Below are 19,990 nucleotides of genomic sequence, written 5' to 3'. Positions count from 1 at the left end.
TCTTTGACAGTTGAGTCAATGATTTCTATGGAATCTTCTGCTCCTGAGATTCTCTCTTCCATCTCTTGTATTCTGTTGGTGAAGCTTGTATCTACAGCTCCTTGTCTCTTCTTTTGGTTTTCTATATCCAGGGTTGTTTCCATGTGTTCTTTCTTGATTGCTTCTATTTCCATTTTTAATTCCTTCAACTGTTTGATTGTGTTTTCCTGGAATTCTTTCAGGGATTTTTGTGTCTCCTCTCTATGGGCTTCTACTTGTTTATTTATGTTTTCCTGGAATTCTTTCATCGATTTTTGCGATTCTTTCAGGCATTTTTGCGATTCCTCTCTGTAGGCTTCTACTTGTTCTCTAAGGGAGTTCTTCATGTCTTTCTTGAAGTCCTCCAGCATCATGATCAAAAATGATTTTGGAACTGGATCTTGCTTTTCTGGTGTGTTTGGATATTCCATGTTTGTTTTGATGGGAGAATTGGGCTCCGATGGTGCCATGTAGTCTTGGTTTCTGTTGCTTGGGTTCCTGCGCTTGCCTCTCGCCATCAGATTATCTCTAGTGTTACTTTGTTCTGCTATTTCTGACAGTGGCTAGACTGTCCTATAAGCCTGTGTGTCAGGAGTGCTGTAGACCTGTTTTCCTCTCTTTCAGTCAGTTATGGGGACAGAGTGTTCTGCTTTCGGGCGTGTAGTTTTTCCTCTCTACAGGTCTTCAGCTGTTCCTGTGGGCCTGTGTCTTGAGTTCACCAGGCAGCTTTCTTGCAGCAGAAAATTTGGTCTTACCTGTGGTCCTGAAGCTCAAGTTCGCTGGTGGGGTGTTGCCCACGGGCTCTCTGCAGCGGCAGCAACCAGGAAGACCTGTGCCGCCCCTTCCGGGAGCTTCAGTGCACCAGGGTTCCAGATGGTCTTTGGCTTTTTCCTCTGGCGTCCGAGATGTGTGTGCAGGGAGCAGTCTCTTCTGGTTTCCCAGGCTTGTCTGCCTCTCTGAAGGTTTAGCTCTCCCTCCCACGGGATTTGGGTGCAGAGAACTGTTTATCCGGTCTGTTTCTATCAGGTTCCGGCGGTGTCTCAGGCAGGGGTCCTGCCGCTCCTGGGCCCTCCCCCACGGGAGCCCAGAGGCCTTATACAGTTTCCTCTTGGGCCAGGGATGTGGGCAGGGGTGAGCAGTGTTGGTGGTCTCTTCTGCTCTGCAGCCTCAGGAGTGCCCACCTGACCAGGCGGTTGGGTCTCTCTCTCACCGAGTCTCCGCATATGTCATTTTAAAGGGTCAAGGAAATGACCCACATATTTCCCGGAAAACATCCTTCTTCCTTCAGCACACATGTTATCATAGATTTCCTATACTTCTGTGATTGATAAATGCAGAGAGAATTAGGGTAGCAAGTTGGTCATGATGAGGCTGATAAAGTGAAGTTGAGCAATTAGGAAAAGACGACTCTAATGTGTGAAACTAAATTGATAAGAATGTAATAGAATAAAGACTAGTTTTCTCAATAGTATCTTTAAATACACAGTTCACAAGACAGCAGGCTCAAAGCCTTCCATGATTTTGCATCATTTCCACTTGAGGAAAAACCAGATGTAGCTCAGACAAAGCTACTCTGTGCAATTCCCATGTATTTAGTCATAAAGTCTATTCAATATTCTTAGTATATTTATAGCTAAAATTGTGTGGGCGGGTCTCTTCATTTCTAGATGGTGCAATTACACCTTAATCTCCTTCAAGAGCTTTTCTTTCACAAACTCATTATCATGAGTTTAGCAGAAGATATGTCATGTATTTTTCCTCTTTCAAAAAAAAAAATAAAAGTGCCCTTTAAAGATTTTGTGTCTATGGGCATATATGCATGTATACTGTGTGGATCTCTCTCTCTCGATCTCTCTCTCTTTCTCTCTCTCTCTCTCTCTCTCTCTCTCTCTCTCTCTCTCTCTCTCTCTCTCTGTGTGTGTGTGTGTGTGTGTGTGTGGTTTGTGTGTGTGTCTGCCTTACTGCAGAGAGCAGAGAGGAAGTCAGATACTCCGGAGCCTAAGTTAGCAGTAATTGTGGGCTCTCAGTGTGGGTTCTGTGAAACAAATGCTATTAACCACTGAGCCATCTCTCCGGCCCCTGAAAGCATATTCTCTAAACAATCAAATATCACACCGCATATGTGGTAACTTTTTTCTCAAACATCACATCTTGATTTCTTTTCCTTTTTAAATTATTAATTAATTAATTTACTTTACATCCTGTCCACAGTTTCCCCTCCTTACTTTCCTAGAAGCACTGCCCCCTACCTCCTTCCCATCTACTCCTCCCTTTTTTCTTTTCAGAAAAGGGGATGCCTCCCATGGACATCTAGCCTTGGCATATCATATTGCAGCAGGACTAGGCCCATCTCCTCCTATTGAGGCTAGACCAGGCAGCCCAGTAAAGGGAGAGGGTTCCAAAGGCAGTCAACAGTCAGAGGCAGCTCCTCTGTCAGGAGCCCCACAGGAATTATTAAAACGTATGATTTCATACAAAAATAGTGTAGTGTAAAGGAGAAAAATTCTACTACAATAGGAATTTTTAAAGTATGACCTACTTTAGGATAAAAATATCATATGTAAGATGGATTCTGTCTTCACATGCAGCATCTGAGTGCACCAAGATGAGCTTTTCTTTCTTTGTAAAAATGAGGTTTTAACACTGCCTTCCTCATTGGGATCTTGTAGAAAATGCATGTGGGGTACATGAAACAAAGCCAACACAGTTGTCTTGGAATTGTCGTCCCCATGACTAGTCTAGGTGGTACTAAGAGGATATAAGAGAAAAGATCTTGAAAAAGAAAATATTTTAAGTGAACTTTATGATGCTTTCAAAGCATGTTTGCAAACTTGCTGCTGTACATGTATGTATGTATGTATGTATGTATGTATGTATGCATGCATATATATGCATGATGTGCAGACAGGGTCTATTATCTTTTGAACTATGCCTAATTTTTGAGTCTTTGATTTGAGTTTTGGTTTTGCTTCTGTATTTCCCTGTAGGGCTCAAGTCTCAGGAACTGACATGTGATTTCGTGCTGCAAGATGTTTAACCGGCTACTTCAAATGCATATCAGGAAACGCTCTTTGTGTCTTGAAACCTGTGAAGTGGACTACACTTAACTTGTATGGAAAACCAACCTGTGCAGGTGCAACCACTTCCTGTGCGTCACTTGCAGATCTCTGTGGTCGAGCTTTCATTTGCTCATAGCAGTCTTCGTCCAGTGGTTCTTGTGAGTAGAAGAGATTGACATTTCCATAGCAAAAAGGAAAAGTGCTGGTATAAATAAAATGCATGACCCAAACAATATTTCGCTAACCATATATAACGTTAAAAATTATTTAAGTAATCCTGTGGATGGGCATGCAAAGAGATTATGAAAACACAAATTGTTACCTGCAGATCAGGCAGAGAAGTCTTTTGCCCTCAACATTAGTGACAGACAGAAAGAAGCTCAAGGTGTAGACTGTACCATAGGGATTTTCGGTGCCAAGGAGGTATGTGGAAGTCTCATCTAAGCTACCATTTGAGTTGATCTAGAGATATGATTGAGTTAAACTGTTGCCTGTGTAATCAGTTACCTGGGTGTGTCTGCACATGGTCACTGGTAAGCACATGACATAAAGTATAGTGTTTGCAAAGTCCACCAATGACTTCAGTTTTATACTTTGTTCTACGAATAACATGTTTTATTCAGAGTCATTTAAAATGCCTCATTGGAATTTTGAATAAAATGGCTTAGATTCTGATTTGTGACTAATTAATTAGTGGCATCTCAGTTAGACAGGACTGTCCTAAGACCTCAAGATTGTTAAACACTATGCTAAGGATCTGGAGTCTTGTGTGATGTCTAAAAGCCAGCAGACTTCTACCCACTTCATCCTCTTCTGTCTCATTACTCTCGCCAATACATCTCTACACACGCCTATATAGGGTGGCCATTTGCCTGTCAAAAATCTACAATGCACCAACTTGGCCTCAGAGGAAAATATAATTATTGTTTAGACCCAAATGTACCTAATAATCTTCCTACCCTCTCTGTCTAGATCATCTTAAACAGTAGCTCGGGTGAGACTTCCACATACCTTTGTGGAACAGAAAATCCCTATGATAACAATCTACATCTTAAGCTTCTTTCTGTCTGTCATTAATGTTGTGGGGAAAAGCCTTCTCTGTCTGTTCTACAGGTAACAGCCCAATCCAGAGCATAAGAGGTCAGAATCTGGGAAATAAACACCAGTATACTGTTCGGAAATCAGATTTCTGGTTGGCTCCGGGCCACTGGAATTCATAAGAGCTTAAATATGAAAGATCATAATTCTGCCAAATAAAACAAAGGGGACAGTACTCTAATATAATATTTCTAATAGTTTCTTTTGTTACAGTACAGAAAGTTAGTGAACACTGATAATGGGAAAAATGGACCAAGTAAAATCGTTGACTCATAAAGTTCTCATATAGCTATCTTTACAATCCCATATTGGAGGATGTGTAGCTATTAGGTCCTTTTTAGGTTATGGAAAACCTTTGTGTTTGAGACAGAGACCTACAGCAGAATAAACCCAGAGACTGCTTATAAACCGAGTGAAGGCTCATAGACAAGCGGCAGTTTGCTTCATCAGTCGTAGACTTCAACCCAGCTGCCTGCTTTGAGGATTTTACAGTGTTTAGTTTTAAAAGAAGGTTCGAGTGGAGAGCTCTTGTGGAAAAATAAAAGCGCAAACCACTTAGTGGTGGCTGGGCTTTGCTTTCTCCCCACCTGCTGTCAATTCAGCTCCAGAGTCTCCTCTTAGAGAGAACAGGTCAAAGCGCAGGAAACCAGAGAAAGCGTTCATCATTCTGGCTGTTAACTATAGTCATGCGTTTACATACAGATCCCAAAATACTGTTTTTGCTGATCATATTTTGTTCTAGAAATGGCTTTATTTCATAGAATTCTCTGAGTGACAAAATTCATGGAACTTGAATATGCTATTACTAGTCTGTTAGTGATGTATTGATCTACAAGAGTGAAATGAAGACCTCAGAGAGAATCAGGAGCTGCTGGCTTGTGCTTGAATATCATAGTGCAATTTACAATGTGGCCCTTCCGAATATATACTATAATAGACTAGATATAATTATGGCTTCTAGGTTACCTAACTGTGATGGTTTTTAAAAACAGATGCCTCAAATTATTTGTGGGATTAAGTAGGTTTTTTGTGACACATTTAATTGCAGAAAAATAAAACTTACCAGGGATGATATTTTCTAAGTTACCATAAATTGGAGCATCTTCATAATATTCTTCAGCCCTACAACATGGGAGCATAATTTTCTCTATTAGACAAAACCTACTTTACACTTAGAAAAAACATAACTACTAAGTAATAACTGCTTACCTAATAAATAGAAATAATAACTGATTTCTCAGCTAACTTCAATATGTAGTAAACTATCACATGTTCTTCTTCAGCCTCAAACTCCTATGGTAGAAGTGATTATACGTGAATGAGTTAAAGCCAAAATCAAGCATTCGTGTGTGTGTGTGCATTTGTGTGTGTGTGTGTGTGTGTGTGTGTGTGTGTGTGTGTGTGCAAATTAAAAGTTGAGATTGGAAACTTCTTTCAGAAATAAGTAATGATAGCAAATTATTACTGAGAACTATTATGTGTCGGGGACTTTTGGAAGCACATTTCATATATTTATGTATTTCATATTCTCAAAGCAATTCCATAGGCTGGCACTATTACCTTAATGCTTCAGTCTTTCTTAGAAGGGGGAACATATACTCAAGGGAGAAAATACAGAGACAAAGTGCGGAGCTGAGGCTAAAGGAAAGGCCATCCATAGATGGCCACACCTGGGGATCTGTCCCATATGCAGCCACCAAACCCAGTTACTATTGCTGATGCCAAGAAGTGCTTGCCAACAGGAGCCTGATATGGATAAGCCTGATAAACCAGAGCCTTACTGATACAGATGAGGATGCTTGCAGCTAACCATCAGACTGAGTATGGGGACCCCAATGGAGGAATTAGAGAAAGGACTGAAGGAGCTGAAGAACAAAATATCAACCACCCTCCCCACCCCCACCAGAGCTCCCAGGGACTAAACTACCAACCAAAGAGTACACATGGAGGGACCCATGGCTCCAGCTGCATATGTAGCAGAGGATGGCCTTGTTGGGCATCAATGGGAGGAGAGGCTCTTGGTCCTGTGAAGGCTTGATGCCCCAGTGTAGGGGAATGTCAGGGTGGGGAGGCAGGAGAAAGTCAGTGGGTGGGTGGGGAAGCACCCTCATAGAAGCAGGGTGGCTGGGAATGGGATAGGAGTTTCCGAAAGGGAAACCGGAAAAGGGGATAACATTTGAAATCTAAATAAAGAAAATATCTAATAAAAATGGAAAAAACAATTCTGTTATCTATGTTTTTATTCTGAACTCTCACTTGACCAATAAACAAAAAAAAAGGAAAGAAAGAAAGAAAAATGAAATACACAGAAACACATAGATGTTACAAGGTTTCTGGGTCACAAAGTGTTTCTCCAGGTCATGAGAGTAGGAAAAAAGCAGTTATGATTACAATGTAGGTTGTTTGTGCTGCTAGCCGTATTGCCTATTTGTTGCTCCCAGTAGAGCTCTGAAAGGTCTTTTAAAACTTCATTTGTTGTGTAATTACTATAGACTCAGATTATAAGATGAAATATCATGATTGGAGTCATTACTACCCTTGTGATATAACTACAGACAGGAAAGCTGGAGACTCAGGTAGCTTAATTTATTAACTTACTTTGGGAGCAATATCAAAAATAATTAGGAGAATTTCCCACTCTTCCAAGGCTCCCTCAACCTTTGGGTGAGTCCGTTAGAAGGATATGACTCCCAGTACTGTACACACTAGGAATCTGTGATGCATAAGAGTTAAATATCCAGACATACAGTCAGTAATTGTAAACCTAGCAAAAGAGCTAGAATCACAATGTAAATTTGATTGGAAAGTCCTATGCTCTACATATATTCTAAGGGAGTCATGCAGAAAGATACATATCTAAAGGCTTTAGGGAAATGGTCAAGAAGGCCATAGAAGGCCCATAGTTTCCTGCACCTCTAGTGAAGGTAACCAACAGGGATCCAGGAGTATTGGTTCTTGTTATTTGATTACATTTCCATCTTGGCTTATGTGACTAATGCTATTATTACAGTAAATACCTTGTCATCATCTCCAGATTGTCCTACTGATATCATGCTTATGACAACAGCTCTAATGGCTAAATTTTACATTGGTAAGATAAGGAGAGAGGAACCTATCACTTAGTAAGGGGCATTTTATGAAATAAGACCAACTGCTTTCACTTTGAGATTACATGTCACAGAAAGGTGGAAGGAATTATACACAGGAATTCATTTCAAGGCACAATACCATACTTCTTAAAGAAGACAGAGTATATATAAATACTAACTAGGTCTCCTTGAATAACAGTCCAGGAGATGCCCATACAAAAAGTCCAGATGCTGGCCCACATTTGACACAACTCATCTGCAATGTACTTTCCAACCAGCACACCTTAATAAAGAACCAATGGTCTTGAGAATGTCTTTTCTCTGGATACGCAGAAAATATTATAGCAAAAGGTGAAGACTTTTAATAAGACAAGCCATTCATTTTCCCAGCCCACAGAGATAGCAGACACAACCTGCAAATGATAAATCATGTCCAAAAAATGAATATCACTCTATTCCTTATGAATGAAAATAAGATGTGATTTATAATACATTGTCCCATGTCTGCAGGCAGGCCCCAAGTGATTAATCACCTCAAATAAACTATTATTCAGGAGCAGCTGCTTAACGAACAAATTGAAAAACATGTTTTTACTTAGCGATGCCAAATAACTCCAGCTTATTGGAGACATGTAATAACTTCAACAACAAATGTTTGGCAATGTTTTATGTGGAAGCCTACAATAATTGCTGTTTTTTCTTTTCGCAATGCTGAGAATCAAATGTCAGGTCTTGTGCATGCTAAGAGGTACTCTTCCTCTGAATCACATACCCAGCTCATATTGTGATTGTGTTCTGAAAAAATTAGTAAGTGAGTTATAACTGAGAGAATAATATATCCTGAATTTGGGGTCATATCAAACTCTAACTCTGGGCCTGTCTGAAGATGGACTCGAGCCATTAGTTATATTTATTGACACATCAAATTTGTAAAATATATCACTATAACTTTTGTGGTCCAATTTTGAGCTTTCACTTAGACCTTATGATGTAACTATTTTAAAAATGTGTTTACTTTATTTATCCCAAATGCTTTGTGATCTAAGCAGATTTTAAAAGATTACTTAAAAAAACACATTACTTCTACCTGATTCCCTCACAATTCTATAAGTTGTAACTGTATTAGTTATAAATCAATTGTGCTATCACTACTAATTCTTCTCAGCCTCCAAATTCCATAATATAGTACAGAGTTCCAACATCCAAATAAAAAAGTAGGCTATTGCTTTAAAACTAGTAAAGTTAAGGAACTGGCAAGTTATTAGGCTGGGGAAAGAGCACATTTGGGGGTCTGTTAGAATCTGGTATTGGCAAATGTTAGCTTGATTTACTTGAAATGCCTTTCTTTGACTATGTAGAAGTTTAATTTTATATTCCATTGGCATCTGAATGTCCCTAAAACCATGAAGGGGAGTGAAATTATTTGGGGAATGAATATGGTAGAAAAGTAGTTTGCTAGAGGGATGCTGACACTCTGGTGATTGAAGGTTCAGAAGAAGAAGCTACTAGAAAGGGGAGCAAAATCAAAGGGGTCTTTTGGGAGCTCAGAGCCAGCAAAGCAAGCATTTCAAGTAGAAATGCTTCAGATGAGGCCAGAAAAACAAAATTAGGATTTGAGCTGTGGAATGCATTGGTCACCTCTGCAAGAGCAGAGTGAGTGAATTGGAAGCCCAAAGATGGGACGGCATAGATTTGAGACTTAGAAGGGAAAGGGGGAAGCAAATATGACCAGAATGCAGCTGGATCATCACATTTGGCTGTGGAAGGGGTACAGTGGACAGGGGGTTGTAGCATTAGGCTGAGATTTTCTGGTTTCTTACTTTTTTAAAATTATAGTCTACTTATGTATTAAGGTAAAGATACAAGAAATGCAGAAAAACTATTAAAGCAGAAGGGAAAGGGAAGCTGCCTCGGGTGTTCCTCAATATGCTTGCTTAACTGCAACTTTCTTCACACCACAAACTGATGTCAAGGCCTTTTTGCTGACGACAACACCCACACAACTCATTAAATGTAGAGAAGTTGATCTTGTACGTATATAGAGCCTTCACTCCAACATGCTACCATCTTCGGTACAGGAAGGAAACTACATGCAATCAAAGAAGAAATGTGAACACCCACACAAACCAAACCCTTTGATGTACAATAGTGTCCAGCCTTTAAGATATGCTAGTGCAGTGGTAGCACAAAGCTGCAGAAGGGACAAACCAATACTAGATTTGACTTAAGTCCCTCTCCACAAGATGGAATCATACCCTAGACTGCTCGGGTGACTGAGAACCTGAGACCAGATAGCCCAGTGACCTAGGGTAAGACTAAATACTTCGATTCTACTAAATGAACATAGCAATAAAATGATTTCTAATGTCATTTTGCTATACTCCTAGATCAGTCTCTTCCTTGCTTAGTCTTTATCAGAGAAGCCTCCTCCTGTAGTAGATGAGAACTAATACAGAAACCCACAGCCAGACAATATGTGGAGAGTGAGAGAGTACACCCAAACTTCAAAGGAATGTCTTCATCAATTCTTTCCCTCAGGGATCAGGGAACTTCCTGGAAGAGGAGGCAGGAAGAGTATAATAGCCAGAGGGGATAGAGGCCACCAGGGAAACAAGGCCATCTAAATCAACAGGATCAATATACATATGAATTCACAGAGACTGATACACAGTGCCTGCATGGGACTGTACCAGATGGAGCGCTAGAGCGCAAAGGAGTACATGAACACATGCCCCCATCTCTAGCCCAGAATCTATCTCCAATTCATAACCACTTACAAATGAAAATTCAATTGAATTTTATACAAGGGAGTCTCTCTGGGAAAACAATTTTTAAGAGCAGTAGGTATGCCCAGAAGTAGATGGTCAGCAGGAAATTAACTTCATTAACATATATATATATCTCTCTTTCACACCGGTACTTTGCATGTATATATTATGGCTTCCAGTTTAGTATCTTTTTTTAGTGATATATCTGTGCCATTTTGATAGGATCCCCAAAGGAGTACCTCTGTGTCTATATAAGATTCTTGTGCTTTCTCTTGGGCTCTTTTTCCTTTGTCCTATTCTATTCTGATGTGTTGGTTTTTGTTCTATCTTATTCTATGTTATATTATCCCTTAGAAGTCTCGTTTCTAATGAGAGTGGATCTCGATGGAAGTGAAGGTGGGAAGGAACTTGGAGGAAGAGAGGGAGAGAAAACAATAATCAGGACATATTTTATGAAGGGAAAACTAATTTAATAAAAGGAAAAAGGGAAGAGGAGCCTTAGCCCATGTATTCTTGGAAGCTGTTGGGTCAGAAAAGAACACCTGGAAGTGTCTTAAAGATTCTCAGTCTGGAGAACTGGTCTATGAGAACAACTGCAAGAATTTAAGTAAGTTTCTGAATTCCTTGGATCTCAATCCCATAGTATAGGGACCACATAACTTCCTTACACCAATAGAAGAGGAGTAAAAATGTTTGCAATATAACTCAAAGAAAAATGAGGTAGTCCAAGGGTAAGTAACATGGCATATGCATTTCCTTCCAGTTCTTTAAATTTGGATGTTGTGTTGTCCTTAGGTTGATCATGTTTGTGACCTTCTGGTGCAGAAAGGGCAGGGACTTGGAGAACTGGAAAAAGCAGAGAAGTAATTTCTTTCTCTCCAGTATAGCTTCCCAGCCTAGCAGATATTGCAAATCCAGAAAAAGGGAAAACCCAGTATAATGGACATCTGTCCTGTTTTGTCTAACTGAAGAGGCCTCAGTAATTCTAGCCCACCTCAAAAAGAGATCATTTTTAAATTATTCTTTCTGGTTAATTTTACATTTTAATGAGTGAAGATAATTTACCAAGTCTCAATGCCTTCCTACAAAAGTATTTTTGATCTTCAAGCCACATAATCTAGAAAAGTGGACTAGTTATACATACATAATCTTGGGAAATAACTTATCTTTGCAGAGGGTATCTGCACTGTATATTCAATTCTTGCCTAAATGGAGATTTATAACAATAGACAATGAGTATTTAAAGCACTTAATAGCAGGCAATAGATGGTTAAATCTTTGAGGAAATGATCTATTTCCTTCCATTTTGTAGTTTTATTAATTTACTTTTTGAAGACTGTTCTCCAGGTGACTTTGGAACGTCTCTGTCTCTTTTGTAATGCTCAAGGATAACCAGAGTATGCAACAGAAGATGAAACACCATGGGATGAAGAGGAAATGGCTACAAAAGCCTGGGCTTGGCTGCAGTCTCCCTAGAGACAGGAGCCTTCACAGCTCTAGTTGTCATTTTGCCTCTGGGGTATGCAAGCCAATGCTGGCGGATTTCTGATTTTGCTCATCTAGGAGTAAGGCACATTCAGATGAGATGCTCTGCCACAGGCAGTTGTCCTAGCCGCTGGGGACCATTCATGATGAACTTGAGGTCTCTTTGTCCCTTGCTGCATAATTGTAAATGATAAACTCCTTCTGTGTAGCACGTTGTATGTATTAATGTCTTCCTTGCTAGGCACAGCGGGTAGGAGAGTAGAGCTCAGCTGAAGTGGGTTGAAGCATTTAAACTCCTATGGCTGATGGTTGGCATGGTGATGATCTTTGCTTTGTTCCAGGCAAGGGGAGTTTACTCTTTGGAAATCAGTGAACTGAGTTGACAATTTCCTAGCATAGCTCTTATTCTTGAGTGATTATTTGCTAAATGAGCAAGTGTTAGACAAGAACTAGCCTCATTCCTACATCTGTAGTAAAAATAAAAGCCAATTTACACTGAGATGGGTATTGCACCAATTCTCCTTTCCAACTCTTCTCATACCAATACCAAAGCCATCAACGTAATCTTTAGCTAAACCATCAAATCACAAGACCTTTTTACTACACTGTATCTTTTTATTTCATTTCTTATCCTTTGTGTTTTGAGTTAGGCTCACTTTATGCAAGCCAATCTAGCTAGACTTTTTTTTTTTTTCAAAATAGGCCTTCCTGCCTCGCCTTCCTGGTGCTGGGAATACAGATTAGTGTCACTGTCACCACACCTGGCAGGTTGTGTCTTAATTGCCCTTCAAATGTCAAGAATCAATCTCCTCAGAAAAGAGATGAGCGATCTCATGTTTATCATCAGAAAATCGTTCTTGATAGCCTGAAATTATCTCTAGTTAAAAGATTTCGGTATGAAGAATAGTCACGAAAATTTGTACGCAGAGAGTCTCCCTGCAACAATATCTTGTATCTGTAAGATACATTTTTAAGCAGAGCAGAAATTATTATGAAAAGACCCCTTAGAGTCCAGGGGCTGTTCTGCCTGCCCTGCTCTGCGGCCTGGCCTGTAATATCTCGTTCAGTTAGAAAGCTTGTTCAAAGATTTCTCAGTCCACAACTTGGGCAGATTTGAAGAACACTGCAGAAAATCAATCTTATTTGAATTATTATCCCTAAACAGAATATCCAATATAATGTTACATTGGATGGTAATCTAGAAAAATGAAATTCCCTTATTATTATTCATGCCCTAGACTTTCTTTTACAGATATATTATACAAGCTTGACTTATTTGGTGCTTGTTTCTAACTCCAGCACCAAAAAGACAGAGGCAGGTGAATCTCTGTGAATTTGAGGCTAGACTGGTCTATATAGTGAGTTACAGGACAGCAAAAGTAATGTAATAGAACCTTTCTCAAAAATCAAAAATTTAAAATTATACATATACATATATATGTATATATACATATATATATCACTTTCTCATTTAACTAATTCAGAACTATTAAAGAGATTCTGTAATTAATATTACTTCAGATTATAATTCATCACATTTCACCATTGATTAAAATCATCCTTATAAACACCATGGCACTAAGGGTGTGTATATGTGTTTGTGTCTGTTTGTCTGTCTGTTTTTTCTATTTGTTTTGTTTGTTTTTTGAGACAATATCCCTATATATCCCAGGCTGGCCTCAAAATTCTCTATGTAGCTCAGACTTGCCATAAACTTGTGTTCTTCATTGTCTCACCCTCTCCATTGCTGGGATTATTGACATGAACCACCAGGTCTTATTACTTAAGTCTTATGAGGTTTTATAGACCTCTTTCAACTCTGTATTCTGAAATGCCATACAATCCTATATAAAATTAGACTGCTCTTTTAAAGTTTCATCCTCATTATAATATAGATATCTATATTAGACACTGAGAGTTTTATATATGTCAGATTAAACTGTTTTTACTTCACTCAGCACTTTGACTTGATGTATTAATAACCAGGATCAATGATAGTGTTACAGCTTCCAATCTTCAGATGCAAGTAAATCAAATTATAATTTACTTTTCATTTGCATTTAGCCCAAGTGGTAATATCTCTGAGAAAAAACTCTGTAACAATATAGCATTCGTTACTTTCCTTATTAGTTGGAAATCATAAGACTTCATTCAATTTTTAACATACCTTGGAATGTAGTCATCAGAGTATCTGTACATTTTATCTGAAAAATATTAAAAATATACAAATTAAAAATTCTAATGCACTTTAAAATATTTCGTGAGGGGAGCTAAGCCTCAGTGTAAATTAACAAAGTTGATTAAGTCACAAAGGCTACAACTAGTTGGACTGGGGGAAGACATAATTTCGAGATGATTTGAGGGTATCCAAGGACTCCCTGTGACAAAGATTACTCATCGGAAGGGCAGTATCAGTGTAGCACTGGAGCTTTCAAGAGTGGACTCTAGATTAGGCAGTTTCTTATGTGACTGCTTGGCAATTCTTGGAAGATAGTCATGAATAGGAAGAAAACTGACTGCTGCCTTCTGTCTCCTGGCTGGAGGTGTGAACAGTTTCCCTAACATGTCCCCCTACCATTGCTATCAGTTATGAGGTGACATAGTCAAGGGGATGAGTCTGCGTTATAACTGTCCAAACTTTGAATTTCCAGAACTATAAGGAACCCCCCCCCTTTTTTATAAGGTTAAAAGCCTTTGGTGTTTTGTTGCAGTAATATAAGTGATAAAGGCAGCTTCCTTTCTGAGCCAGTCAAATCTGTCTTGGTAATCTGAGATGAAAACAAGAAAGCTTGAGAAAGATTGTGTATTTTGTGCACATAAAACAATGAGAAAAATCTGAGACTTCTGTATCTGACACTCTTGTCTTGACCATTGTGAAACTTAAACATAGTTTTTGGCTTTGAGTTCCACTAACACTTCTGGGTTTTTCTGTTACTTCTGGTTTTGTTCATATTGGTTCTGATGGACTTTCTTTCTTTCTTTCTTTCTTTCTTTCTTTCTTTCTTTCTTTCTTTCTTTCTTTCTCTCTCTCTCTCTCTGTTTCATTTTTGGATTTCAAAAATCTTTTATTCTTTTTTAAAAAATTGGAGGGGCTGGGGATTTAGCTCAGTGGTAGAGCGCTTACCTAGGAAGCGCAAGGCCCTGGGTTCAGTCCCCAGCTCCGAAAAAAAAGAACCAAAAAAAAAATTGGATATTTTTAATTTACATTTCCAATGTTATACCTTTTCCTGGTTTCCTGTCCATAAGCCCCCTATCCCGTCCTCCACCCCTTCTTCTATAAGGGTGTTCCTCCTCCCCAACCACCCCACCTTCCCACCTCCCCGCCCTGGAATTCCCCTACACTGGGGGTTCCAACCTTGTCAGGACCAAGGGCTTCTCCTCCCATTGGTGCCCAACAAGGCCATCTTCTGCAACATATGCAGCTAGAGACATGGGTCAGTCCATGTGTACTCTTTGGGTAGTGGTTTAGTCCCTGGGAAGTCTGGTTGGTTGGTATTGTTGTTCTTATGGGGTTGGAAGCCCCTTCAGCTCCTTCAATCCTTTCTCTAGTTCCTCCAACAGGGACACCGTTCTTAGTTCAAGGGTTTGCTGCTAGCATCCGCCTCTGTACTTGTCATGCTTTGACTGAGCCTCTCAGGAGATGGCTGTATCAGGCTCCTGTCAGCAAGCACTTCTTAGCTTCATCAATATTGTCTGGGTTTGGTGACCGTGTATGTATGCATATATATATATACTGAATCCCCAGGTGGGACAGGCTCTGAATGGCCATTCCTTCAGTCTCTGCTCCAAACTCTGTCTCCACATCCCCTCCTATGAATATTTTTGTTCCCCCTTTTAAGAAGGACTGAAGCATCTGCACTTTGGTCGTCCTACTTCTTGAGCTACATGTGGTCTGTGCATTGTATCTTGGATAATTCGAGCTTTTGGTCTAATATCCACTTATCATTGAGTGCATACCAGGTCTCCATGTGGAGAGGTTTAATGAGAGAAGAGTAGAAGGGGGGATAAATAAAGGAAACTGACCATGGGCATGTGGGGAGGTGATAGGGAGAGAAGGGACAGGGAAAAAGGGGAAGAAAGCAGAGAAGAGAAGAACAAGAGCAGGGTAATATTTTCTAGTACCATCCATTTGCCTATGAATTTCATGAAGTCATTGTTTTTGATAGCTGAGTAGTAACGCCATTGTGGAGATGGACCCACACTTTCTCTATCCACTCTTTTCTTGAAGGGCATCTGGGTACTTTCCAGATTCAACAACAACAATTCTACCTGTCTGTCTGTCTGTCTGCCTGCACCCCCCCAAGAGAGGTCTCTTTCATGTATCTATCCCCACTCCTCTAAAATTTCTTGGAATCTGACAAAACAAAGAAGAATTTTGGTAGTTCCATTTTATGCATATGGTCACAGTCTGAGAACAAAGGCACTGAGGAAAAGATATAACTTAGTCTCTGAAACTACTTGAAGTATTAGAATTGCTTCTATGTTGACAAGAGATGTAATCTAAGGAAATAAAACCATGGGAGAATGTATGCTGCAGTTCTCAGGAAGTAGTTCACACTGAACCCTGAAGGTGGTAGCCAAATGGCCAATAACTTGTTAAAGCCATCTGTATATTTAAAAATAATGGGAAACTGTAGGTTTCGAGTAATATTTTATGAAAGTAATAGATTCATAATAAATTATTGAAATTAATGGATTTAAACACACTCAAGACAGTTTTGTGCTGAATATCAACTTCATTTTAGAAATTTTATTGCCTACTCATCAATGATTTATATACTAAACTAGAGGTATATGTGTAATATGACATTTATCGTATTTGAATTTCTTATTATTTCATATGCTATGGAATAAAAAGTGAATTTTTGCTGAAGTTAGTCTATGAAAATAAAGACTGGAGCCATCTCAGTTTCTGATATCAGAAGCTAGAGATGGTCTTATAATTTTAATAGCTATAAAACACTGTGATTCAGGAAAGAACTAGTAGGAACCATTTAAAATAATTGAGTGAATCACCAAACAACTGGGAAAGTTATCTTTAGGTAAACCTATGTCGTGGTGTAGACTTGGTCTCTAGAGAGTTTGTTGAGGTCTTTATGAAGTGATCACGTTACTGAAAAAAATGGACATGTTCCATGTCAGTGTTTGGGGAGGGATTCTGAGGATAATCAAATGAGGAATGTACTTGCAGAATATGTCTACTGAGCTGTTGTAGAACCCAGATGATGGAAGTAATCTACATGGGATGCCAGAAATAAAGCATTCAGGAAATGTATGACATAAAAGTACTTTCAGGTTATTCTTTTGAATATGAATGTTGAATGCTGAAGGGAGCCTAGAAAGGACAAAAAGACACATCCCTGTTATCACAAATTAATGGAAGTGGAGAAAAATCAGAAAATACAGAAACATAACTAATATCAATAAACACAGTAGAGGGTGATGTCAGAAAATTATAAACTGGAAAAATAAAGCACGCTATAACACACAGTTACTCTATTTTTAGAAAAAGGAACTAATTAGACTCAGACCATTAGTACTCGTAAGATTTGCCTAGGGTCATGGTTTAAATGAGAGATGTCATCCAAAATCTTGGGCGTTTGAACACTTAGTCTCCAGCTGGTCATGTTGTTTGAGGAGGTTTGGTTGGTGTAGCATCGGTGGAGAAAGTATGTCATTGGGAATAGGCTTTGAGAGTAAAACCCTCACCTACTCCCAGTACTTTCTCTCTCTCTCTCTCTCTCTCTCTCTCTCTCTCTCTCTCTCTCTCTCTCTCTCTCTTTCTCTCTCTCTCTCTCTTCTCTCTCTCTCTCGATGTGAGCTTCTCACATGGGTTTCCATGCCCCTTGCTGCCATGCCTCCTCACCATGACAGACTTGTATTTCTCTAGCCCTACTCTTTCTTTTAAAAGTTGTCTTGGCAATGATGTTTTATACATCAACAGAAAAGTAACCAGTGCTCTTGGAACTTAAGTAGAAAAACATAAACTCTAGGATGACAGGTCATAGAACATATTCATGGTTAGGAATCAGCCAATATCGGATTTGGTGCCAGCTCTTCAAGACATTTGCTACATGACAGTGTGACAATTACTCTAAAGCTATGCCTATCATTCATCTGTAAAACAGAAGAGTAAAACCTAGCATCATGGAGCGGATGTGGAAAGTCACTAAAACAATGTCAAGACATTTTATAAAATAGCAAAGCAATGTATCCACGTCATGTGTTCTAAACCCATATCATATAAGCTATTCTCTTTGCTCATTGAATTGGAACATTTCCTCATACATGAGTTAACTGGAAATCAACTAGCACTATTCAGTTAGTAAAGTGAAATATAAAATAAAAGTAAAGTTTAACTTGAAAGGAAATCACTGGCATTTCACCGTTACAGAGGACATTGCCACCAGTTGAACATTTTCCTTGTGAAAAATAAAAGTAAATAAAAATACAGACTATTGGGCCGGGATGTATCTACATTGGTAGAGTGCTCTTCGAGTATACACAGAACCCTTGGTTCAATCCCCAGCACCATATGAACTGGTCAAGCTGGTGCACATCTGTAACCCCATCATTTTAAGGCAAAATAGAAGAAAAAGAAGCATAAGGTCATTAGCTACTATATAGTGAGTCTGTAATCAGCCTGGGGTACAGGAAAGCTCATCTCAATACTTAACTAAAACAAAAAAGAATGCCATTCAGTAATAATAATAAGAATAATTAGGTGTCCCATAAAATATTTTTGCAAACTGCTGAATACTTTACAGGATAAGGACTTTTAAAGTAAAAATGTGATACTTCTAACATGAGTATTGGTGCCTAGAAAACATACCCATGAAATGTTTGAGAGAATAACTCTAAACTAGGGAAATATAGTCAGATGTTTCATCCCCATAGTTAAAAAGAATAAAGGATCTTACATTTTTGTGAGAAAAGTTAAATAAAAGTAACTGTGTACAAGACAATATATAATAGCATCTGCTCATTAGATGAAATGAAAGGGGACAAAAGCAATATGAAAAAAGAAAACAAATGGATAAAGGATATTATACATCAGATAAACTGCCAGGAAACGCTGCGAAAGAAGACTTTGAAAGACCAAGGACACCGCCCGCTGCAGGGGTCTTAGAAAATACATGCGTATTTGGATGGTAGCTAGCACATGAGTGCGTGGTGACTTTAGTTATGAAGGTTAATAGACAATGACCTCCTGAAGGTAAGCAAGCTCAGATCCTGCAAAGACCTCTGTCCCAAAGGTTCAGAAGTTTATTTAAGAATAAACGGCATGATTTGAACACTGCCTACTCATCCCAGTGCAGCATGGCCAGACTAAAAACTGTACTCTGTCACAGAGCAGCAAAGTGTGCAAGATCATGAATCAGAAGAGCTGGGCAAGGTTCTCTCATCCTCCTCTGTGATATAGGTGCAAGGCTTGTGGTTGTTATGTATCTGAGAGAGTATGCTGCAAAGACATTTGCTTTTATGGTTCCCCTTTAGGGTGTCCGCCTCTTTGGCACATTTTGTCACAACAAGAAACAGCAGCAAATGGCTGAAACTCTAACACTGAATCTTTCTGATTAACTTTCAGTCGAAAACATGCCACAATCTAGTGAATAGGAGGTTCACTAACAAGATTGACGCACAAACAAACCACGCACTTGTTTAATCTTTTCAAATCAAAGGGGAAGAGTTGAATAAATAATATTCTTAGGATTTAGGATTTAATGGAAGAAAAAGAAAAATACATTCTGATTAGGAAAAGAAATGAACATACTCCTGAAGACCGGATTTGGACAGTGCATTGAATAAAAATAAAGATTTCTTTTGGAAAGCAGAGAGAGTATTCATTTTCAAAACTTATACATAGCTGCTACAGAAATTGTCAAGAAAAAAAGGGAGTCTGTCTGATTAAATGTGTACAGATTACACTATCGCTGGAAGGAGAGTTCCTTTTGTAAGCTATTTAATACACCAGTCAACGTTTCCTCACTGCTGGCTGGCCAAGGTGGAGTCATCTTGCAAGTTTCTTAGCCACAAAAAGTAGCACAGAGATGCTGACATAAAAGTGACAGGGGGCCACTTGCAGCAGCATCACAATTACAGAGCACTTGGGAGAAGGCCGGATGATATGACAATACTCTTCTAGCCTGTTTCGTCCAAGACATAGAACAAGCCTGAGTCTTTAGGAGTAGGGAGGAACTGAGTGTTTACACAGACAATTCAAACTGCCTGCAATCTCAGAGTGAAGAAGAGTATTTGTTCCCATGAGTAGGAAAAGATGGCGGGGTAAATTTTCACACGTGGGGAAAGCCCTCCAGGGTGGGGGGCAGCTGGGAAGGCGGAGTGAGAGAAATTCACAGTCTTTGAGCGCTGGTGAGGCTGCTTCGAGGCTACTCACCTTGAGTCTGCTCATGAGGAACACTGTGAAGTGTGTTCCACCTAAGAAGTGCCTATCAAATAAAATGACCTGTGG

General features: G+C 39.2%; 1 protein-coding gene across 2 annotated transcripts in view; it reads right to left on the bottom strand.

Annotated features, from left to right (window-relative positions):
• The window catches only part of Trat1 (T cell receptor associated transmembrane adaptor 1), a 42,175-nt gene that overhangs the window by 9,307 nt on the left and 12,878 nt on the right, over window positions 1-19,990 (bottom strand). Inside the window, exons 3-5 of one of the 2 annotated variants that reach the window (XR_015632849.1) lie at window positions 13,685-13,721; window positions 5,239-5,297; window positions 1,229-3,232 (exon numbers count right to left, since the gene is read on the bottom strand). Coding sequence is in view for 1 of the 2 variants with exons in the window: in NM_001037981.1 (NP_001033070.1) it covers window positions 3,144-3,232; window positions 5,239-5,297; window positions 13,685-13,721 (185 nt within the window). In the remaining variant the exon portion in view is untranslated. The remainder of the gene's footprint in view (window positions 1-1,228; window positions 3,233-5,238; window positions 5,298-13,684; window positions 13,722-19,990) is intronic. The other variant, NM_001037981.1, reaches the window with a different exon arrangement.

Source organism: Rattus norvegicus, chromosome 11, assembly GCF_021556685.1.
Source record: "Rattus norvegicus strain SHRSP/BbbUtx chromosome 11, alternate assembly SHRSP_T2T, whole genome shotgun sequence".
NCBI classification, from domain to species: domain Eukaryota; kingdom Metazoa; phylum Chordata; class Mammalia; order Rodentia; family Muridae; genus Rattus; species Rattus norvegicus.
Note: the sequence above shows the minus strand (reverse complement) of the source record. Positions and strands in the feature narration are given on the sequence as shown.